This window comes from Alosa alosa, chromosome 12, assembly GCF_017589495.1.
Source record: "Alosa alosa isolate M-15738 ecotype Scorff River chromosome 12, AALO_Geno_1.1, whole genome shotgun sequence".
Taxonomy (NCBI): Eukaryota; Metazoa; Chordata; class Actinopteri; order Clupeiformes; family Clupeidae; genus Alosa; species Alosa alosa.
The window spans coordinates 29802282-29823493 of NC_063200.1; the positions used below are offsets into that span (position 1 = coordinate 29802282).

Sequence of the window (21212 nt, forward strand, 5' to 3'; positions counted from 1 at the left end):
GGCTGCCCCTTTTGAGAAAGGTAAGGACAGCTCAGACAGAGAGGTGCATAGGGCACTGTGATCTATGTCTGTAATCTCATCACTCCTCTTTCTGCCAAAAGGCTCCCTCTCTCTCTCTCTCTCTCTCCCCCTTTTGTGCTTCCGCTCTAATACTGGAGGAAGAAATCCACTGCTGTTGCAGACTCCCCTCCATCTTCCCCGGTCATAATCCTGTTAGTATTTGATCACACTTCCATCTGAATTTTATATTGATTCTGCATTTATTCTTATCATGAATCTACTCAGAATTCAGGGGTGCTACTACGCAGACTGCCTTATGAAAATTGCTAGTAGGTTGATATGAGATGAATGCCCATGTCACTTATTATAATAGAATATAGATGGGATCCAAAAAATAAACTCAATATGACATTTTCATTTCTTCATTTCATTTAGTCTTCATTTATTCATGTGATTGGAAGGAAAATGTGCCATGGTCACATACTAATCATATAAAGGAGATCAAAAGAAAGGCGTCCTTTCACTGAATCATTGTAGTATTCAAGCACACAGACACTCTTCGGTGTCAAATTTAGCTCTTTCTCTCGCTCTGTCGAGATACCTAAGGTGATGTATTAAGTGAGGATATGTATCCTGGAGGAGAGAGAGAGTCTTCAATGAGATAAATCTGTGTCAAAAAAGAATGTAATATTAGCTCACTGGAAGAATCTGGCTAATTATTCATTTCTCTGCTGAGCATTTGTCCCTGTCAGACGCAGCAGAGCGGGATGCCACACACAGGCTTCGCCGCTTGCCTCGGTTAAACCCGTGTTGGCGCTACAGTTGCTGCTGCTCGCTCATGCCCCACACAGGACGTCTCATGTAATGACATTCAGACTTGATTGGATGCGAGTCAGGCCATTTGCCACAAAAAAGACGAGAAAAAAAAACAACTTGAAAAATATCAAATTTATTTTCATTAGAAAAGGTGTGATTAACACATGCACAGCCACACAGCATATGATACTCATAGACACATTCCACTGATTTCATCTCATAGTCTTTAGATTCACAGGGCGAGCAACTGAGACTTTTCTTGAGAACACCATGAATACTGCTTGCACTGTCAAGTAATACATCCTGATGCACTAAAAATGCAATCTGAAAAATCAAGTATAAACATTAATAATAAATTATCTACAAATGAGTAAAAGTACAAAAGACCAACAGCCACTCAAACAGTTAAGATACCATTGCCAGCCACAAATGGACTATAAAGTGAGATCTCAGTGTAGTTATTAAGTTAGTCTTTCTCTCTTTTCCATAAATAAGTAAATGACAAAATGGTTTGGCAAAAAAATAATGGTACAAGCTATACTGGCAGCTGAATGCTTCATACACTTTTTGGCAGTCATCCTTTTATTCAGCAACATATGTCTCATTTACATACAAACATATACAAAACTTCATATGCATTACATCAAAAGAATCATTACATTGGTCATAACACTCTTGCTGATTGTGAAAGGTCTCTTTTAGTAAAATACTCACTCTGATTTCAACACAGGGAAAAGAAAGTGTTGGCAAAGCCTAGCTCAGTTTTTGATCCGATTGCATGAGTATTTGGGCTACACCGACCGTTATCTTGGTTCAGTGGGAGCAAAACAAACACACTTGGCCAATTGTTTGAGTTGTGTTTGAATGATTTCTGATTTGTCACCAACTAGTCATACCAATCTAGAAGTCATACCATGTCACCCATTTGGTTGGGATAAATCAAGGACTGAACAGGCTGAAGTCCAGGGGTCTTACCAAAGTATTTACCAAATCTCATCCTTTCACAGATTCGCACAGGAGTGCCACTTCTGCTGACACAGAAGGGCCACTATGTAAACGAGTAAACGCTGTAAAATCAGAAGGTACTGCACACCTAGACATCTTTGAGTAAATATATTTCCTACTTGAGTGAGAAAGAGCAACCATCACCTGGCGACAGTGAACAAAAAAATGTGACACTATGTAGGTTAGCAGCACAGCACATGATCACGTGACTTTGATACATTTTTTTTTCTAGTTCAATTTTTATATCTGTTTCTCTTTGTTGAACGGATTTACAAACATGAACACACAAAAGACAGTGAGTCACACACACGGAAACACACACACTCTCTCTCATTCTCTCTCTCTGTCTGTCTCTCTCTCTCACACACACACACACACACACACACAGACCCACATTATATACAGCCACATACCCACACAAGCACACAGAGACCAGTCACTCTCCACTCACCGAGTGAAACACAAACAATTGTGCATTTTGAAAGGCAAAACACAAGAGGCTGGATTCAACCAAACATGGCCATGGCCCATTGAAAAGTCGCCAGTCCCACACATTACGCAGTCCAGAGTAGGTACTTGGCACAGACTGATGGGAGAAGAAAACACGAGGTGGAGAAAGAGCACAGCAGTCACAGCAGAAGAGCATCTTGGTCATTGTAGTTTTTTTTGTTTGTTTGTTTGTTTGTTTTGTTTAGATGAAGGCCACTGAGATGGTGAGAAAGTTTTCATATATTACTCATTCAAGCTCTCGACCTCTGAAGCACCCTGTCTAAACACTATAGCACAAAACACCTCTCATACAAAGTCAAGTGTCAAACACCTCCTGTAAAATGTATTATTCTGAACAGACGCTGTATATTGCACTGAAGGTATCTAGATAAATATATGAGGAAGTATTGATAATAGATGATAGTATATATATATATATATATATATTTATATATATATACTGTTATTTTCTGGTCTAGGTGACTCTTGGCGTAGATTTGTTTGCATGAATCTTTCCATACCCTGATGCACAATTTCAGCTCATACCTCCCTGTCACTCACCATGAACAAACAAGTGTGTGTGTCTATGTGTGTGTGCGTGTGTGCACTGTATATATGTTGCACATTTGCCCTTGTCACAAATCATAAAGATCCCTGCAGTTTAAAACCAAGAAATTGTAAATATCCACGTACATCTTGGCACTGAAGCTTTCTCAGTATTTACTGCTTGAACTAAAAGACTGAATCAATGACCTGTCATTGCTATCTCCCCACACATTCTGATTGAAAGCAATGAACTTTTGAGGAACTAACTGACCCGTTTCAATCACACAATCGGCACTACGTGGTAACAAGATCTTTTTTTCTTGACGCCGATCCCAAACATTGGCAAGCGCGCCCTTATCTCAACTCATCCTCCACAGTCAGTACCTGCATACTTATGACTTGGCTGAGGATGACCATGGGTCTATTTTGCGGTGGAGAACTTTTTCAGCAACTTCTTCCCTTTCGAGAGCAGTCCTTTTTTCTTTTTGGAGGCCAGGTCCTGGGGCCCGCGTATGGGGCTCAGGGGCCTCATGGGGATGGGGACAAGCTGCGGGCGCACGATGGGGGAGGCAGGGCGTCCGGGTGAGGGGGCCGTTTCCACGGGTACCTGCTGAGAGATCCGTGGAGGGGGAGGACAGAAGTGGGGGGACGGTAACAGGCAGGTTACACAACAGCAAGCCTATCGGCCCTAGCAGATGGAGACTCCTCTGATCAACTGTGTGTGTGTGTGTGTGTGTGTGTGTGTCTGTGTATCTCTCTGTGTGTTTATGTATGTGTGTGTTTATCAGCATTGCCTCAGCATTGCCTCATACTATGACTAACAGATTTTTTATGTAGACATTTTTGAAGCTGGATAACCAGAGATGACCTGGATTGCCATCAAATCTGGCTGCTATCATGACAACCTGTGACAAAGTTTACTTATTTATAGGAAAGGAATGATCGCAAATACATTCCCAACTCTTGCAAACAAGTAAGACAGGAAGACACCTACTTTTGGCCATAGACAAATTGTGTTGTGCTGTTGTCTGTTTTCTTGGGTAAGTCTAACTATGTTTGGATGCTGCTTCTTCAAATATGTACACATCTGTGTCATATTTGCAGATACAGTACATAGCCATAAGAGAAACTAGTGCAGATGTAGTCTGTCATATGGAGGCTTAATGTGCCTGGGTGTACCAGGGTATGTTTTATAGTTTTATTTGAAACTGATTTTAGTGAAATTAATGTGATATATTTAGATAATATTTTAACCAATGAAAATACCTAAACAACTTGATGCCTTAAAAAGTAATGGAATTACTAAAGCAGTTAAGCAAGCCAAAATCATATCACACTAGCGTAATGTTGTGTGCAATGTGCTGAGTAAATTTGTCAGGGACTCAACTGGAAACAATGCATTTTAGTTGACTTTCTCTTCATGCAGAACTCAGCTATTTTACATTCATGTGAATACTTGTATGTCTGGACCAGAATACACCCCAGACACACATATTTTAATGACAGCTGCGGTCCTCTGGGGGTGCTTTATAATTGCATGGCAATGTTTGCTTTCTGCCCCAGACTCAGTGCTTTGCATGAGGCTGGTGCAACTGAGGCAACTGCATAAAACTTTTTCAGGACATAAAGTTGATGTCAAACTCATGCCACAGAGCACCGTTTAGCTTCTGATGATGGCATTATAAAAGCTGAAATGAACTTAGGAATAGAATCTCCAGGCTCTTTGACTTAAGCCTCCACTTGACAGCAGAGATGTCCTGAAGGCCAACTAAGCTCCATAAACATCCAAGGCTTCACCAATAAAAAAATAAATAATAAACAGACTGAGGAGAGCTACTTAAAAAGTCTTTTTAAAAGATTAATACCAGCCAAAAATAGACTGCTAGGAGACGAGTGTCTGTGTGCACCCCTATGATATAGTTTAAATGACATAATTATATTAAAGACCACCAAAGATGTCATGATCAAGTCTTCAGTAAGTCATTTACACTTCCCTTGGGTTATTTTTATCATATTAGCGCTCCGCAGCAAGCTATTTCTGATGATTAGTAATTACCACCATGTTTACTCAGCAGTTAGATAGGATTTTGCACAGCTGTCCCCCGCCTACTTAAATACAATAACCGACTTTCCCACTTGCTCATCCAAACAGCTGATGTTCTGATTCTGCCAAAATGAAAAATGAGTAATCTCCTTCTGTTTCTCTCCATTTTGTGCCAAGCAGGTGAAGAAGAAAAATGAAGGAGAAAAAGAAACCAAAAAACAACAATGATGCAATGACACTGTCTTAATAAAAACACACAAAAGAAAAGGGAAAAATCCACAAAAATAGACACATAAGCACAGATGACCACCAAAACATCTTTCTCAGGAAACATGTGGATTTTTGTAATTAGTCATTTATTTCTTTCACTTTTACCATTACAGTCTTGGATTTGTACCAATCAACTTGGTAACGAGACCACTGTGCAGTGTCTCTTTGCTTTCAGAGTCTGATCTGAAAAATAGAGTTTTTTTTATAATATATGAGTGTGCAATATACAAAAGAACCAAAGCCTATTCAAAGAAATACAACAGTTAGGCCAATGTATGCGGTCATATTTAATATAGAAAAAGGTATCAAGATTATTTTTGAAAAAGGCATGCTTTGCTGAATCATGGCAACCTACATGAACTCTTCAATTTTTGTTGTCTTGTTATAGGTAACAAATAATTCCAACCAGGGACCCTTTGGACAAGTTCATAAAGCACTTATGAGATTATACCACACACAGTATCCACATGGAGATTTTGTGTTTCAGTGCAAAACATTGGCATTTTTCTTTTTTTTTTTTTAAGCTGTCAGTGTAGGTATGACATTTTTTTCTTTATGTTTGTTTGTGTTTCTTTTCTTTCCTATGCTTGCCCACAGTTCTGAGTTCTGCGAGGGCTCTATGCATGTCACCCCCATTTGTGTGGGCCCCCAACGTGAGTCTGTTGGCCGTCTGTGTCTGTGTGCGCTCACATCTCATCACAGGCTTTGCTTCTTCCTTTCCAAAAGACATCAGAAAGGGCTCGGACTCCCAAAAAAAGTCACGACCAGCACCAGCACCAGCACCATCACCACGGCCACAAACAAACAAACAAACAATCTGACAGACAATCAGGCAAACAACCAACCAAAAACAATAATAATTTAAAAAAAAAAAACCAAGAAACAAAAAAAAATAAAACAACCACTGAACTAACTCACAGACCACTCACAAGAAAAAAATAAAAAAAAGAGGAAAAAACAGCACAGACGGCAAAAGACGAGCAACTCAAACGGAGGATGGATGGACACAGGGCCTAGCGCTGACAGCGGCGGTGGGAGGAGGAGGAGGAGGGGTGTACCCGTTTGGCCTCGGCCTGCGGCGGCGGGACCGGAGCCGCTTCCGCCTCGGGCTCGGCCGGCTGCCCGCCGCGAGGGGGCGTGTCCGTCAGGTAGACCTCCACGTCGTCAGGCACTTCTTCGAGAAAGTTGGAGGGGACCAGGCCCCGGTGGCCATTGATCTCACCCTGCACAGGGAGGAGGGCACAGCAGGGGGACACAAGTCAAAGGCACAGAGAAAGACAGGCGCTCCTGGTTTCTAACTTGAAACGCATGGTGTCAGCACAATGGCTGAACCTGAACATTCATGGATCGTGGAGCAGAATCATCTTATGTGTTGTCATTAGTCATACATTTCATATTTGTCTTAACTTTGATATCCTGTATGACAAACAAATTTTCTTAATGCTTAAAGTGAAAAAAAAAATCTGTGTCTGAAATTCTTGGCACAAGGCACAGAGAGTGCTTCTCAGAATACATGCTGATCCAAGACAAACTGTTTTATTTCATGATTTCTTATTTACTGTCATTTGTAAGTTGTTATTGTGGGAATTCCATCAAGCTCTCATGTTCCATCCTGCAGTTAAACACCTCTCTCTGCAAGCTGGATTCTGATCTCAAAGCCTATTAAACGCCTCTCTCTGCTCAGAGTAGATTATGTACTCTATCCTGCTTTCACTTTAATGACTGCTGGGTAGAGAAACCTGGGAGCAGGTTTGCTGGTCACGTCTGGCGGCTGTGCTCTCAGCATGAGGTCAGCGCTGGCCGGGGCCGCCAGGAGACAGCCGACCAGACGTCTGATGTGAGGGGTCAGCAGAAAGTTTATGAAAAGAAAAAAAAAAGTTACTTACATAATAAAATCCATCTTCATCAATCTCCCCAAACACAGCGATGATGTCGCCAGCGCAGAACGTCAGCTCAGCCTGCGTGGAAAAACACACACTCAGCTACTTAAACTGCTGCCCTGTCAGCAGGGCGTGATAGGAGTGTGTGTGTGTGGGTGGTTGTGTTATTCATTAACAGGCTTAGAGGCACTGGCAACTCAAGTGATTCCAAATTATAGCATGTATGCTAAACACATTATCATGAGCTGAATTGGGTACCGTAAAATAACGCTGCTTTTATCACAAACAATACCTGATGCTATAGTGTTACGTGGTACTGAATTGAGTTAGACACACAAAGGTAGAGCCCTGTGAATATGTGTCTGTGTATTTGTGCATATATGTGTGTGTGTGCGTGCATGCATGCGTGTGTGTGTATAAAGCAATGAAATATAGATTTGCATGATAATTTATGGAGCGGAATTTATGGATCAGTGTGATTTCAAGCTTGTGGAATCTCCAGATGAAACAAATGGAAATGGCTTCTGTGATGCACCAACAGAGAAAAGCACAGGATAGCACAGGATGACTGGTACAGGGATTTGAACAGTATGATGGATTGGGAAGAGGAGAGGGAAGTGGGCTGAATGTGCACCTCCACATCCACGTTTGGGGAGCTCTCTCTGGGGTCGTAGTCGTACAGAGCCACCATCCTCCTGGTGGCCACAGCATGCCTGCCTCCTCTCCTGTTCTGCTCTGTGGGCAGAGAGGAAGGGGTTAACAACCAAAAGCAAGAGTCCAAAGGTAGGAAAGGACTAAAAAGATTGATTATGATATCTCACTGGGTATAGAAGAATTTGATGTTAAAACATGTTGTGTTGAAACTATTCACAAATACCGGTTACACTTTACTTGACAGTATCGACATAAGAGTGACATGACACTGTCATAAACAAGTCATTAACATTTATGACATAACGCTTCTGTTATTAAGTGTCATTCATTTTTTGTCATAAATTAGGGGTTAGGGTTAGAATTAGGGTTAGGGTTAGAGGTTAGGATTAGGGTTCGGGTTCATGTGTCATAACAGTGTCATGTGTTCATGACAGTGTCATGTCACTCTTATGTCGATACTGTCAAGTAAAGTGTTACTCAAATACTTACAAATCCTTAAATGAAAATATAATGTTAATTCACAACAGACAGCGTACTTAAAGATGGGCCTAAGTACACTGGCATTCAGTGATGGTTGCTGTGTGGAAATCTCACTAATGCTTGAGATCTATGTTTTTGCATCTGGTAAGGACATGTTATCCAACCCATCATTAGCATGGAATGCTCTGGCCAGACACCAGACACCACCTCTAGCCAGACACCACTGCTGAACCTTTCGTAGATGTTGTGGGCTTAGGTCAATAAGAAAGACAGAGGAAGGTACCCACTAAAAAACCCCAGTGAAATGCCCACAATGCTTCAATGTTGCTGTTGTCGTCACAAGAAGATGTATCTTCCTGAAGTTATCATAAAGTTTCAAAGCCATTATATACAATGATCTATTTTCAAATCAACCTGGGCCATGCCTGAATTCCTGAGTGCCTGAGAACTTAAAGCCCTGTGTTGGTGAGTGTCCCATCAGTTGAGAACCACTGCCCTAGCCTAGGTTGTTTAGTATGAGCAGGCATGCATGTGACAGTGACACTGTAGGAAGTCCCCAACTAATAGTACAAGGAATTTAACATCTCTTCCTGTGAATATCTAAAATGATGGGACACTGATTGATCCTTCTTCACAGCCAAATGAGTCATTTTAAGGTACCTATTTTGTCCACAGGTGTGTTCAGAGACAGAAAGCCTTGTTTGAGGAGCTGTTCTCTTGTTTCTTCATCTTCCGCACGGATCTCTGAGACCATGTTGCAGGGAATCAGGCCGGAACGATCACGAATTTCACCCCGATAAAAGCCGTCCGTATCCTTATCGCCATACACCTAGTTTACAGAGACAGAGAGGAACGCGCGACAACGAAAGGAAGACGAAAGAGCAGAGATGGACACAAGAGCAGCATTTAATGACTTTGTAATATCCCAAGACCTTTTAGTCCTTTAATGGCCAATTTCACACCAGCCGACAGAAGCCAAAAACCCTGCGGCACATGCTAACGATGATAATGGCCGTCATTAACATTTATAGGAGCAGTAACAACATTTATAAGAGCATTTGAGAATGAGAAGACATTCAAATAAAAGTCCGCCGGCTCCAGATGCTTCACCTACCCGGATGATCTGGCCCTCTTTGAATGGCAGCTCCTCCTCGGCTGCGTCCGGGTTAGGGGACATGGACAGGGGATCGTAGTCGAAGAGCGCCACAAAGATTCGACACTGGTCCTCGGGTTCTGACTCGTCGTAGTAGGGAGGTGACCGTCGGTCTCGGTCCCTGTACCCATCTATGGGAGATCGAAAGTTAGACGCGCATGCAGACAGAGAGAATAATGCATCCCATAATGTGTAGTTAAGACATTCCATTTTGTGATGAAATTCATTAATTGTGTTAGTTTTAAGATTATAATTCATATGTTACACGCACACCAACAAACACACACAGAAATTGAGACAGGAATCACATGGTGCAGATGTCAGTTCAGATGGGCATGCAGCAAAACTGAAAAACAATGGATTGAACTGATCGAGCCATCACCACTCATTTCTCATCCGCACTGCAGTTATCAATCCATTCAGCACCCCCTACAGGTCACCAGTGGAACAACCAACGCAGGCCATGGACACCTAGTACAGGCAGAATGCTGTGCGAGGGTGTGAGTGACCCACAAATTAACACATCAAACACACCCGCACACACACGCACACGCACGCACGCACACACACACACACACACACACACACACACACACACACACACACACACACACACACACACGGATGGAGAGCAAGCCACACCCACGATGGTTGGTTGGTGCAGCAAGACACCCACGATGACCAACACAGACTGCAACTGAACATGGCACAGAACTGAACAAAGACATTCACAGTCTCCCAACAACTGTGCTATGGATCTGAGTCATGCATGAAGCTGAACACTGGCGAGGCATCTAATCTGGGTGTTCTATCCTGAACTGTGTGATGAGTGCAACATTAGCGCTACAATAACTATTTAATGAAAAAGGACTGTATAGTCAAACAAAAATATAGACTAAGCAAAAACAAACATACATATACAGTACCCTCCAGAATTATTGGCATGCTTGATTTTGATATAGGCTTACAAACAATATGTTATCATTAACTAATCTTATCAATTTATCATATTCTATACCAAATACAAAAAAGCTTACCTTTATTTGAGGTAAGTTTAGTCTGAGAATAGCCTTTGTTTATGAAACAAAAACAGACCTCTTTGACTCCAAATGCTTAAGGTGAGTTTGGAGTAGAAAACAGAGATATAGATAGCTTATACCAAGCATAAATATAGGACAATCTGGGTTTCTACATGGCTGTTTCTCCTCCAAAGGCCTTGAGAGTATTGTTCACATACTGTTTATGGTATTAGGGATTTCATTCAGGACCAAGTACATTAAATCCAAATCTGGCCGCTTCTTACAGTACAAACCAGATGAATCTGAAAGCGCATAGCTTTGGCCCCTCTCACATTCAACTAGTTTTCCACCTGACCACAACTTTTTGGGCCACTGGGGGGCACTGGAGGGTACTGATTTTTGAGTCATCTTATTTCATGAATAAGAATTTAGAAATCAGTTTATAATTCGATATGATTTATATGTGATCAGAATACTAACTAGGCTTAGACATGTTAATGAAAACTAGGGGACAGAGCCTTCCCTGCCAACACCTACATGTCCTAACCTTTTGTCTCATCTACATGTCCTAACTCTCAGTCTTTCTCTGTTTAGGTTATCGTGTGTACGGCCTGTGTGATGTATGAGAAATACATGTTGGTTGTGGTGAGTAGAACACAAGGAGACAGCATCCTCCCTGTGAGGGGTTAAAGGCACTGCAGCACCCTTGACTTTTACCATGTTCTCATGCAGGGAGGAGTAAAAGTAGTCTGGGTATGATCATGTCTGGGGAGGGGGGGGGGGGTAGTGGGCAGGGGTGTAAGGGCAGGCAGCACATGGCAATCAGTGCAGAGGACTTGTGAGTGGGAAGGGGGGGGGGTTGGGGCGTAGAAGGGGGTGGGGTCAGGGTTCGGGCGGGCCATTCTCTTGGAGCAGTCTCAGCAGCATACACGGTCTGCATCGCATCTCCCCCACGGGCACGGCTGACGCGGGGCGGGCGTCCCCCAGCACTGGAATGCAGTCGGTCAGTCAGACACTCATGGGCACTGTCTCTCCTCTGTGCAGGCAGGCAGGCCAGCAGCTCATGCGATTAGGGTGATAGATAGAGAGGCTCATTTGGAAAGTGCGCTGGCCCGAACCATCTCTCTTTCGTTCTCTCTGTCTCTCTCTCTCTCTCTCTCTCTCTCTCTTTCCTGAAGGGCAGAGAGGGGCTCGAACACGTACCATAGGCCGGCCGCGGCCCCCCACGTCGAGAGGACCATGTCCTGTGGCGCGCTACTCTGCCATAGTAAACATCCTCCATGACCGGAGATAGGTTCCCCTCACTGTTACTCTCTGTGGTTATCTCTATGGAAACATCAGAGGGCGGCTTGTTACCATGCACAGGAGGTCACAGGAGGAGGAGGGGCAGGAGTGGACAGAAGTATGGGAGGTGGGACAGGGGCATCACTGAGGAACAAGTCTACAGCCCTACAAAAGGTGTGCTATTGGCTTACTGTTCATCAAAAAAACAATTCATGGAGCACTACGTTTTAAAACAATCAAATTTAGGCAAATCTGCCAATTACCTCAAATGCAGTCAATCATCAACACATTTACAGTAAGGTTCAAATTTGACATCTTTTAACCACATTTGTTTTAGTCATCAGATAACAGATATAAAATATTCATCACAAGACAGCATGATGCATAGCTACAGCAGCAAGAACCAGTAGCTGCCATCCAGTACAACTTTGGTTTCTTCTCTTCATGATGCACTTATATCAGTGCATGGGCAGACATGTTGAAAAATAGAAATGTTGTAGCTAATGATACGTTCAAACAGTGTTAATTAGTCAACACTGTTGTGGTCACCACAGACATCTTCGGTGATCGGTTGCATTTGAGGTTCAAATCAAAATGTATGGGTTTTTCTTGAGCTGAAAATGTTGACTAATATCAGTGTTTGATCATTCTAACTATGACATAGTTATTTAAGTCTGGCCTAAACCTTGCAACATCTGTATAAAAGTGTGTGTGTCATATTAATGACTATTGACACTGCAAGAAAACATGGACATGATTGAACAACACAGAGAGCGACTTGCGGACACTGAGAAGCTCATGGAGAGCCTATGGTAGAGCTCCTACTATGGGGTGGGACAGTGGGCAGAAATGCTCACAGTAAACAAGGAGCACACAAAACACTTGAGCACAAAAACACACACAACATGAAAGAGTTCCTAGAATCCCCGCTTGTCTGCGACAGCGACGGCACTGACCAATTGAGGGCACCATGAGAGGCCGGCGCTGGGGTTGAGGTCCGCCGTGACCCTGACGTCGATTGTCACCGCGCTCCAGACGCCCAGACGAAGGGAGAGCCCTGACATAACAGACACAGGCATGACCACTTTTCACTACTTTACAGAGCACAGTCATTTCCTGTGTATTAGCCGCATTATGTATAAGCCGCAGGACAGTATTTTATGCATGTTAAAAAAACAAAACCATATTAATACCATATCAACTGCCCCCGTGTATCAACCTCAAAGCTGAAGAAATTTTACAAAATCAATATATAAACTGCGGCTAATAGTTGGGAAATTACGGTATCCACCTTCTTCCTGAAACCTTTTTCGGTTCCAGTTTTCTTCTCCTGTCCATTCTGTTTACATAGTGCAGTTTCCGTAAACTCAGTGACATGAATATTCTTCAACTTATATTACTTTCAAAATGTTGGCAATTCTGCACTCCATAGGGACATTTGATATAATATAAGTTTACTTTTACATGGCTTAGGATGTGTCAGGCACTGTCTTTTGGTCAGACTACCATCATATTCGCCCGGAAATAGAAAACCGGATTGAGGAATATTAAAGTGTCCTGGCGACGTCTATTGTTGGCTAACAAATAAGGTGGATACAACAGCACACACACAACGCATGTACTAGACATTCCATACCCTATAGCTGAGGAGTCTAATTCTAGATAGAGAATAAGGCCTTTTGTTGTGTGTGTGAGTGATGTATGTGTGTAGTGTGCACCTTCAGTGTGTTGTGAGAGTTGCGCCTGCGACCTTCCTCCAGCTGCATCTCGGAGTAGAGCTCCTCCTCATCCTCCTCCATGATGTCAGACAGGTCAGAGCCACGGCTGCTTTCTGTATGGTACTCCTCACCCTGACTATATTGAGGCTACACACACACACACACACACACACACACACACACACACACACACACATTACTACGCACACTAATATCTAAGCAATGTTGAAAAGTAGAATGTCATGTAAGGGTCTTGAGTAGAGGTCGGGGATGCTGCCCAACCTGTCTGCCCAGCTCAGAGCCACGGAGGAAGTCGTCCACAGATGCCCCTCTACGCCGTCCCTGGCCGTAACCTTCCTCATCCTCTTCTTCATCTGAGCCCTGCTGGTGGAAAGGCTGGCTCCTCCTCTCAGTCTGAGATAGAGAGAGAGAGAGAGAGAGAGAGAGAGAGAGAGAGATAATGTTCGGCACAGAATGTCATCTGGAACATGATGACACTGCATTCAGTAATTTTACCTGGTGATGCAACATCTTTCCACCTTGAATGAACTTTTTTCCATTAAATCCTGTGATATGATGGGTTCTGCTCCCGAGGTGCAATGATATTATCCTTTTTCTCAAATTATTCCCTACAGCCAAAATCCCACAGATTTCATTTTATATTTGAATGATAATCCTATGTTGCTGGATTAAAATGTCTAGTTTGCACTGGTACAACAACCTGTGGCTAATGAAACCTCAAAATCCCAGAATATCTCTTTGGTATTTTGTAAATTATTATAATCTTAAATGCATATTTGTACGATTTTGTCTTTTGTATGCAACCACAGTAAGGGTTGGCTTATTTTAAGTTAATAAGTTCTCCTAGTAAGAAAAGTGATATATACTGACCTTCAGAAGAAATGGATTGGTCTACCAACATAACTGCAGTGCAAACATTTACAGCATTTTTAAGTGCATGGCAAAAAAATCTTCTATTTCTTTTAACACACTTTAATCCTCTTACAGTCTAACATATTTAACATAAAGTTTTGTCTTGTTTTAGCTTGTTTTAGGACACTGAAACAGCCTTTGTCACTGAAACAGCCTTTATAATCCTTGGAATTTAACCATGCCAAAGAAAGACAGACAGAAGAACGTACAAGAACACTCTGGTTCAATCAGTTTTACTCTCCCACAAACCCAACGGCACTCAACTCGACTCAACTCAAACCAAACTTAACAAAAATCTGTTGGACTCGAGTCAAAAACACCACACTATAATCACAACATGGCAAAAGTCAAACCAAACTAAAACCCCCAAAACAATATAAAACTAACTACACCACATCAAACCAAACAACCCATACTGCACCGCACCAGTTCCAACCTCCAGCACTCACCCGTCCATTCTCGGCGGCCACCCTCTGTGCTGCCTCTCTGGCGATGGCCTTGGCTACCGTGTCGGGGATGAGCGTGCCGCGAGGCTGCGGCAGGATCCTCTGTGGTGAGGGCGAGCGGCGGTTGGGGTGGGCTGGCGCCTCCAGCATGTGTCCGTGTGCGGGCCCGCGGGGCATGGGGCCGCTCGAGGGCGAGCGCAGGGGCTCCCACGGCTGCTGGCCGCCTGGAGGGCCGTGGTGCCCGGCGCCGGGAGGCCCCCCGGGCAGCCCGGGCTCTTTGGTTTCCAGCTCTCTGGCACTTAGTGGTCTCTGCGGATGCCCCGAGCCGGGTGGGCCAGCTGCGGGATGTGCGGCTGGGGCATGGGGATGTGGGGCTGGGGCTGGGGGCCTGGGTGAGGGGGCAGCGGGTGGAGGTGTGGCGGAGGCTGCGGGTGTGGGTGCGGAGGGTGCGGGGGCAGGTGTCGGGGAGGCTGCTGCGGCAGGGGCTGGAAGTGGCTGGGCGAGGGCTGGGGGACCGGGTGGGGCGGAGCGTGGGGTGGAGGGTGCGGCTGCATCTGAGGCTGCGGTTGCTGGGGGCCCGGGTGCTGGTGCGGGGGCATCGGCTGGGGCTGAGGGCGTAGCGGGGACTGGAGGTGAGGCGGAGGCGCGTGGGGGGGGGGGGTGGGGGTGCTGATGGGGAGCACCAGGCGGAGGCACCAGCAGGTTGTTTGGAATGGTTGCGACGGGCGAGTCTTGCGACTCTCCTTGTGCTGACAGGGTCCGGACGACGACCTCGCGCGCCTCCAGACATTGGATTCGGTTCAACTCCACAGTCACGTAGTCCGCCAATGGAAACATCACCTCAGCTATCTGAAGACATACACAAAGAGCACTCCCTTATCGCCAAGACTACATATACAGTCTTTATTTTAGTGTTTACTGTTTGTCACCATAATGGCTGTTTTCTGATCGGTAAGGCAAGTTACATTTTAAGTCATTAAGCATTTATGACTGGACAGAGCTTCATGTCTGCATTTTAAATTAATACATGAAGCAAAATGAACAAACGTCTAAAGATCTAAACTGGCAAATCAAAACAATCAAATCAATCCAATTATTGTGCTGTGGCAGATCACTAAGGAAAGACTACATAGTCACAATCTTCAAAAGTCTCTCCTTCTCCTTGATCTTTCAAATGCATGCACTATACAGTATAGTCAGGGATGTAGTGGTAAAATAAGAGATCCACACTATGAATTCTGTGATCTCGGTAAGGTGGACTCCGCCATTGCGTATCAGATTTTTTAAAAAGGCATTCAGAACATGTTTGATGATGGTGGAGGTTATTGTCCAATGTTTATAACAATACCAGTGGTATTAAATGGTTCCTAGAGTGTTGATGAGTGTACATATTGTGAATGTGGATAATACAGTGTAATTTATGAATGTTAAACGTTGCAATTGGTGAATAAACTCTAATAAGAGGTGGATAAACTCTATTTCTGAAAGGTGGATAAACTGTGTTTACTTGTGTTTAGCCTCCACTTCATCCCTGTGTGTCGTACAGTGTTCTAATACTATATTAAACTGTCAGAGGGTAACTATACCACACTGCAATGACAATGAAGAGGTCTACCATGCTTCAATATGAGCTATGTGCTAACTATGTCCACTACGCTAGAATAGAAATGTGCACAGATGTAATGCCTCCGTCATCCAGCAGAGAGCACCAAAGTATTTGACAACAACTATAAGCTCATATCTGCAGTGGAAATTATGTTGAATGTGAGATTCAAAAGCTTATGGCTTCAGCATTAGGAGCGGCAGCTATTACATCACCAGGACAAAGACAGTGCATTACACGCAAAGCTGAAGACTAATACTTTCACAGTGTACCGTACAGAGCTGAATACCTTCAAATCAAACACACGGACACACACACTCACCTTCTGTCCCTTGGTGCACACGGCGTACCCAATGACATTGGCCCCATTGGAGGTCCCCATAGGCGTGAGTAGTGGGGGTTTCCAAGAGACCTGTAGGACCCCAGGACCTGGACCGCATTGGACCTGAACCTCTTGCGGAGGTAGTGGGGGACCTTAGGAGTGCAGACAACAGCATGAGAAACCCTTCACACAAATTAAACTCATATATAAGTACAAGACGGAAAAAAAAAAATTTCTGTCTTAAAGCTGTTCTAAATTCTGAAACTTATAGCAGATGTATAAAAAATAATGACATAAATGACTGAATGAAATGATTCTGAAAATTTCATTTTTTAGATAGGAGAATTTTACTGCCAAGAAAAGAATGTTACAAAAATGTCTTCACTGAGATAGATTGGGTGGGTTACCTAGAATTGTATGTTCACAGTGTTCACTGACTACTCAAAGTAGATTACCCTAAATAAGGTGCGAAAGATATTGTGTGTGAATTAGCATTCATCCCAAATCTTCCTAAACAGGCAAACATCAAATCCACACATACACACACCAGTCCACACACACACACACACACACACACACACACACACACACACACACACACACACCCCTCTCACATAAATAAACATATACACATTTTCTCCTTAGAGAATAGGAACACCAACCACGTTTCTTTATCCAAATTCAATTATATTTTCCATCCACTCTCTACCGTAGAATGACACTAATCAGGGTTTATTGCTTGCCACATTTACAAAGATGCCTAATCCTGCATTGTGACAGACTGCATATAGCAATAAGCAGAATAATATTGTTAGCTGCCTTAGTGTGTGTCTATGAATTTGATGCTAAATCTCTAAGTGTAAAAAAAGAAATGTAGCCTACCGAGGAAAATAGATGCTGCCCACACACTACATGCTATATTGAGCCAACATACTGCAGAATACAGAATTATACACTTTGGTTTCTCTTTCAAGAAGCTGTAAGTAATGTCAGGAAAGCTGTTAGCACTGTTGGCCAACTTCTGACATATTTTTAGTCATCAATGTCACTGTGTGTTACACATAAATAAAAGCAGATGTTTATTATGACCGCCGCACAGCTTAAGCGGCGGTCATATAGGTTTAGTCAGATTTTTTTTTTTTTATGCCCAAATTTCCGTCAATGATTCCCGACACTGAAAGACCGGGTACACGAAACTTGGTGGACATGTAACCCCACATGGATAGCATGGAACCATCGTTTTTCGTTTTGATCTGTAGCCCCTCCGCTGAATTGGACCCCCGAAGGAGGGTAGGGCAGACACAGTTTTCTGTGAATATCTCGAAAACCGTAGGGTTTAGGAGGACCATTTTTTTGTATGTTGATCTCAAGGGGCCATGTAAACGCATTCGAAAACCACAAATATCATATATAGCGCCACCTAGTTAAACACAAAAAAGTAAAAATGAGGTGGTGTAATTGAAGGTATCTGTGACCTAACATAGTCAAAACTGCACAAAATTGGAAGTGTAGGATCATTATGACACCCTATGTATGCACGCCAAGTTTTGTGGAATTCCGTTCATGGGGGCCACACAATAAATTAATTTATGTTACTATACACCAACTGGCCTGTAGGTGGCCGGAGACAGTTTTCTGTGAATATCTCGAGAACCGTAGGGCCTAGGAGGTCCACCTTTTTGTATGTTGGTCTTAAGGGGCATGTCAACCCATCCCATTACCACTTATTTCATGTATAGCGCCACCTAGTTAAAAATTAAAAAAGCAAAAAAATGAGGTGTTTTCATCTCTCAATATCTCTGGCTGACAAGGTCAAAACTGCACGAAATTAAAAGAGTAGGATCATTATGACACCCTCTGAATGCATGCCAAGTTTTGTGTACTTTCGTTCATGGGGGCCTTACAATAAAATAATTTATGTGTACATTTAGTGACGACACCAACAAGGATTCCCGACACTGAAAGACCGGGGTACAAAAACTTGGTGAGCATGTACCCCCACATGGATAGCATGGAACCCTCATTTTTCGTTTTCATCTGCAGCCCCCGCTGGACTGGACCCCCGAAAGGAGGGTAGGGCAGACACAGTTCTCTGTGAATCTTTTATGGTATGTTGGTCTCAAGGGCCCACATCAACCTGGCTCATAATCACTCATTTGTGATTTGCCCCCGTAAAAAAATGAAAATCAGTAGGATTAAAAGAAAGCCAAAATAAATATTCATCATCATCATCATGGCTGCATTTTCAGTATTGGCGAGAAGTAGTCGCTTTGTCCACTAGATGGCGATCGCTGCAGTGAGACGTAATTTTGTTGGAAGTTAAAAGTGGGTTGAAAACAATGGACGCTTCATACAAGGACTGTAATTTACCGCAGCTTAACATCTAATAAGGATAGGACGATGTTCACATGAAGTGTAATTCCCATTTCTTCTTGAAGCCTAAATAAATCTAAGGATGTTTCGGACATGCTTGGTTTTACTGCAGGTACGCTAATCTTGTAATATCAATAAGGACCTAGGTAATGTTACCGCATGCTTGGTTGAGTGATGGAGGCATTTGATTGATTGCATTTGTAGAAAACTATAAATGCGGTTATACCAAGCAAATTGATAGCAGCACTGTTTGTATCTTTCGACTGTCATTTATTGCATCGCTACAAAAATCATTCTGTGCAATGGAAGATTTACCAACGCTACACCGGGTCTGATACAGTTTTGCCTATACATGCGAGACTGAGACGCCTGTTTATTTTGTTTTAAGTGCGCAGGGTGTGAGAGGGGAATCGATGTGCTTTGATTCCAGCTTGGTAGTTGTAGTCTGTGAAATTAAAAAAGCACGCGGTGTGTGAAGTATCCAAACAATGACACCTTCATTTCATTATGGCTGCTTTAGCAAAACACCTTAAGCTACTGTGTAGTGGGTCCCATTTAGAAGTGGCTACTTCATTCGCGCTTTCCTTGACTCATGGAGCTGCGTGAATGTTATTACAACTTTTCGCCACGATATGACAGTTTAAGTCCGCTTGATACTGTAAGGCGTAAGCCATTGGTTTCCAAAGGAGATTTTATTTGTGTCGCCAGCATAGCCTATTGACAATTTATGTTGTCAATAGGCCTACCTTATAATCCTACCTGTAGCTTAGGGAAGCTAACAACTTTCTATTAGGATCTAGTTTGTTAGTTACCGTTTTGTCATAACTCCCCTGATGCATTTTTTGCATTTAGAATAGCCAGAGCGTGTATATCTCAATCGGAAATTAAACAATATCGGGTGCCTATGGACTAGGCTGGGTGAACCCAGCCTGATCTGCCCGCTATTTATTTTTTGATTTCTTAAAAGATTGAGCTTGGTCTGATGAAAGCCAGACTAGCCATGGACCTCAGTTAAACAATGCAAGGGAACATGAATCAGCCTATATTTGCACTAACAATAACGGACAAAAGCTTTTCAACTTTGGCCCGTTAAAATGTGTATGAACAGTCTAGCGACGATTTCATCAAGGCCCATTTGGACATGTCAGTTATTTGCACCACTGGTTAGATGTAAAACAGCATTTCGCTTCAGACTAGGCTACTGTTACTTAATTTGTGCATTAACAATAACGTTTCAGACTACTGTTACTTAATTTGTGCATTGACAATAAAGTATTACATGAACTAAAGATGACTAAAATCTTATGTAGAAGAAGAAACATTCACAAAAAATCCATCCATCCAAAATGACCTTTTGTTTTTGATAGCTGTTGAAAACGGCATGGAACTGACAGAGATGTTTTTGTTTATAAATACATAAAAATAAATAAATAAATAACATTATGCTGATACCTTTTGCTTTTCCCAAATACAATGTAGCCTACAGGTGTAAGTGACCTTTCATCAATCCAGTTGCAATGGATGAACTGTGATGAACTGCCCTACTTGTGATTGTTTAGAGATTTTAAAGGTTTTATAACAATTCTACATCTTCTTTGGCTATTCTACAATCTATTCACCTTTTCAGCACCAGTAGGGTACTTTCTGTGCAGCCGCACACACACACTCAGGCATGCCAAACAAGCATACACAAAAGTTTCAAGAGTGGGGATGGAGTAAAATATGGAGACAAATTGAAGTGTGATTTATTTTCGCTGAACGGATGTACAGGACTGAGCGGGCGGTCATATTTTGTACCGCTATGCGGTACATCTAGTTTAAGTATAAGTATACGTATAAGTATATACTCTTTTGATCCTGTGAGGGAAATTTGGTCTCTGCATTTATCCCAATCCGTGAATTAGTGAAACACACTCAGCACACAGTGAAGACACAGTGAGGTGAAGCACACACTAATCCCGGGCGCAGTGAGCTGCCTGCAACAACAGGGCGCCGGGCGAGCAGTGAGGGGTTAGGTGCCTTGCTCAAGGGCACTTCAGCCGTGCCTACTGGTCGGGGTTCGAACCGGCAACCCTCCGGTTCCAAGTCCGAAGCGCTAACCAGTAGGCCACTGCTGCCCATTTCAGGTCTGTGTTTGAGTATGGACATGGACATGGACCCTGATGAAATGGTTGTTT

At 43.1% G+C, this 21212-nt stretch overlaps 1 protein-coding gene across 7 annotated transcripts in view; it reads right to left on the reverse strand.

Moving 5' to 3' along the window:
• Positions 1-933: 933 nt before the first annotated feature.
• The window catches only part of rimbp2a (RIMS binding protein 2a), a 67388-nt gene continuing 47109 nt past the window's right edge, over positions 934-21212 (reverse strand). For 4 of the 7 annotated variants that reach the window (XM_048258456.1, XM_048258453.1, XM_048258455.1 and 1 more), the window contains 5 exons: positions 16663-16814; positions 14741-15586; positions 13641-13772; positions 13359-13505; positions 11224-12697 (listed from right to left, as the gene is read on the reverse strand). In XM_048258456.1, coding sequence (XP_048114413.1) covers positions 12662-12697; positions 13359-13505; positions 13641-13772; positions 14741-15586; positions 16663-16814 — 1313 coding nt within the window. In that variant the 3' untranslated portion in view covers positions 11224-12661. Of the gene's footprint in view, positions 3467-6228; positions 6394-7056; positions 7129-7684; positions 7786-8844; positions 9014-9298; positions 9469-11223; positions 12698-13358; positions 13506-13635; positions 13773-14740; positions 15587-16662; positions 16815-21212 lie in introns of those variants that run through there. The other 3 variants (XM_048258457.1, XR_007195219.1, XR_007195220.1) reach the window with 3 other exon arrangements.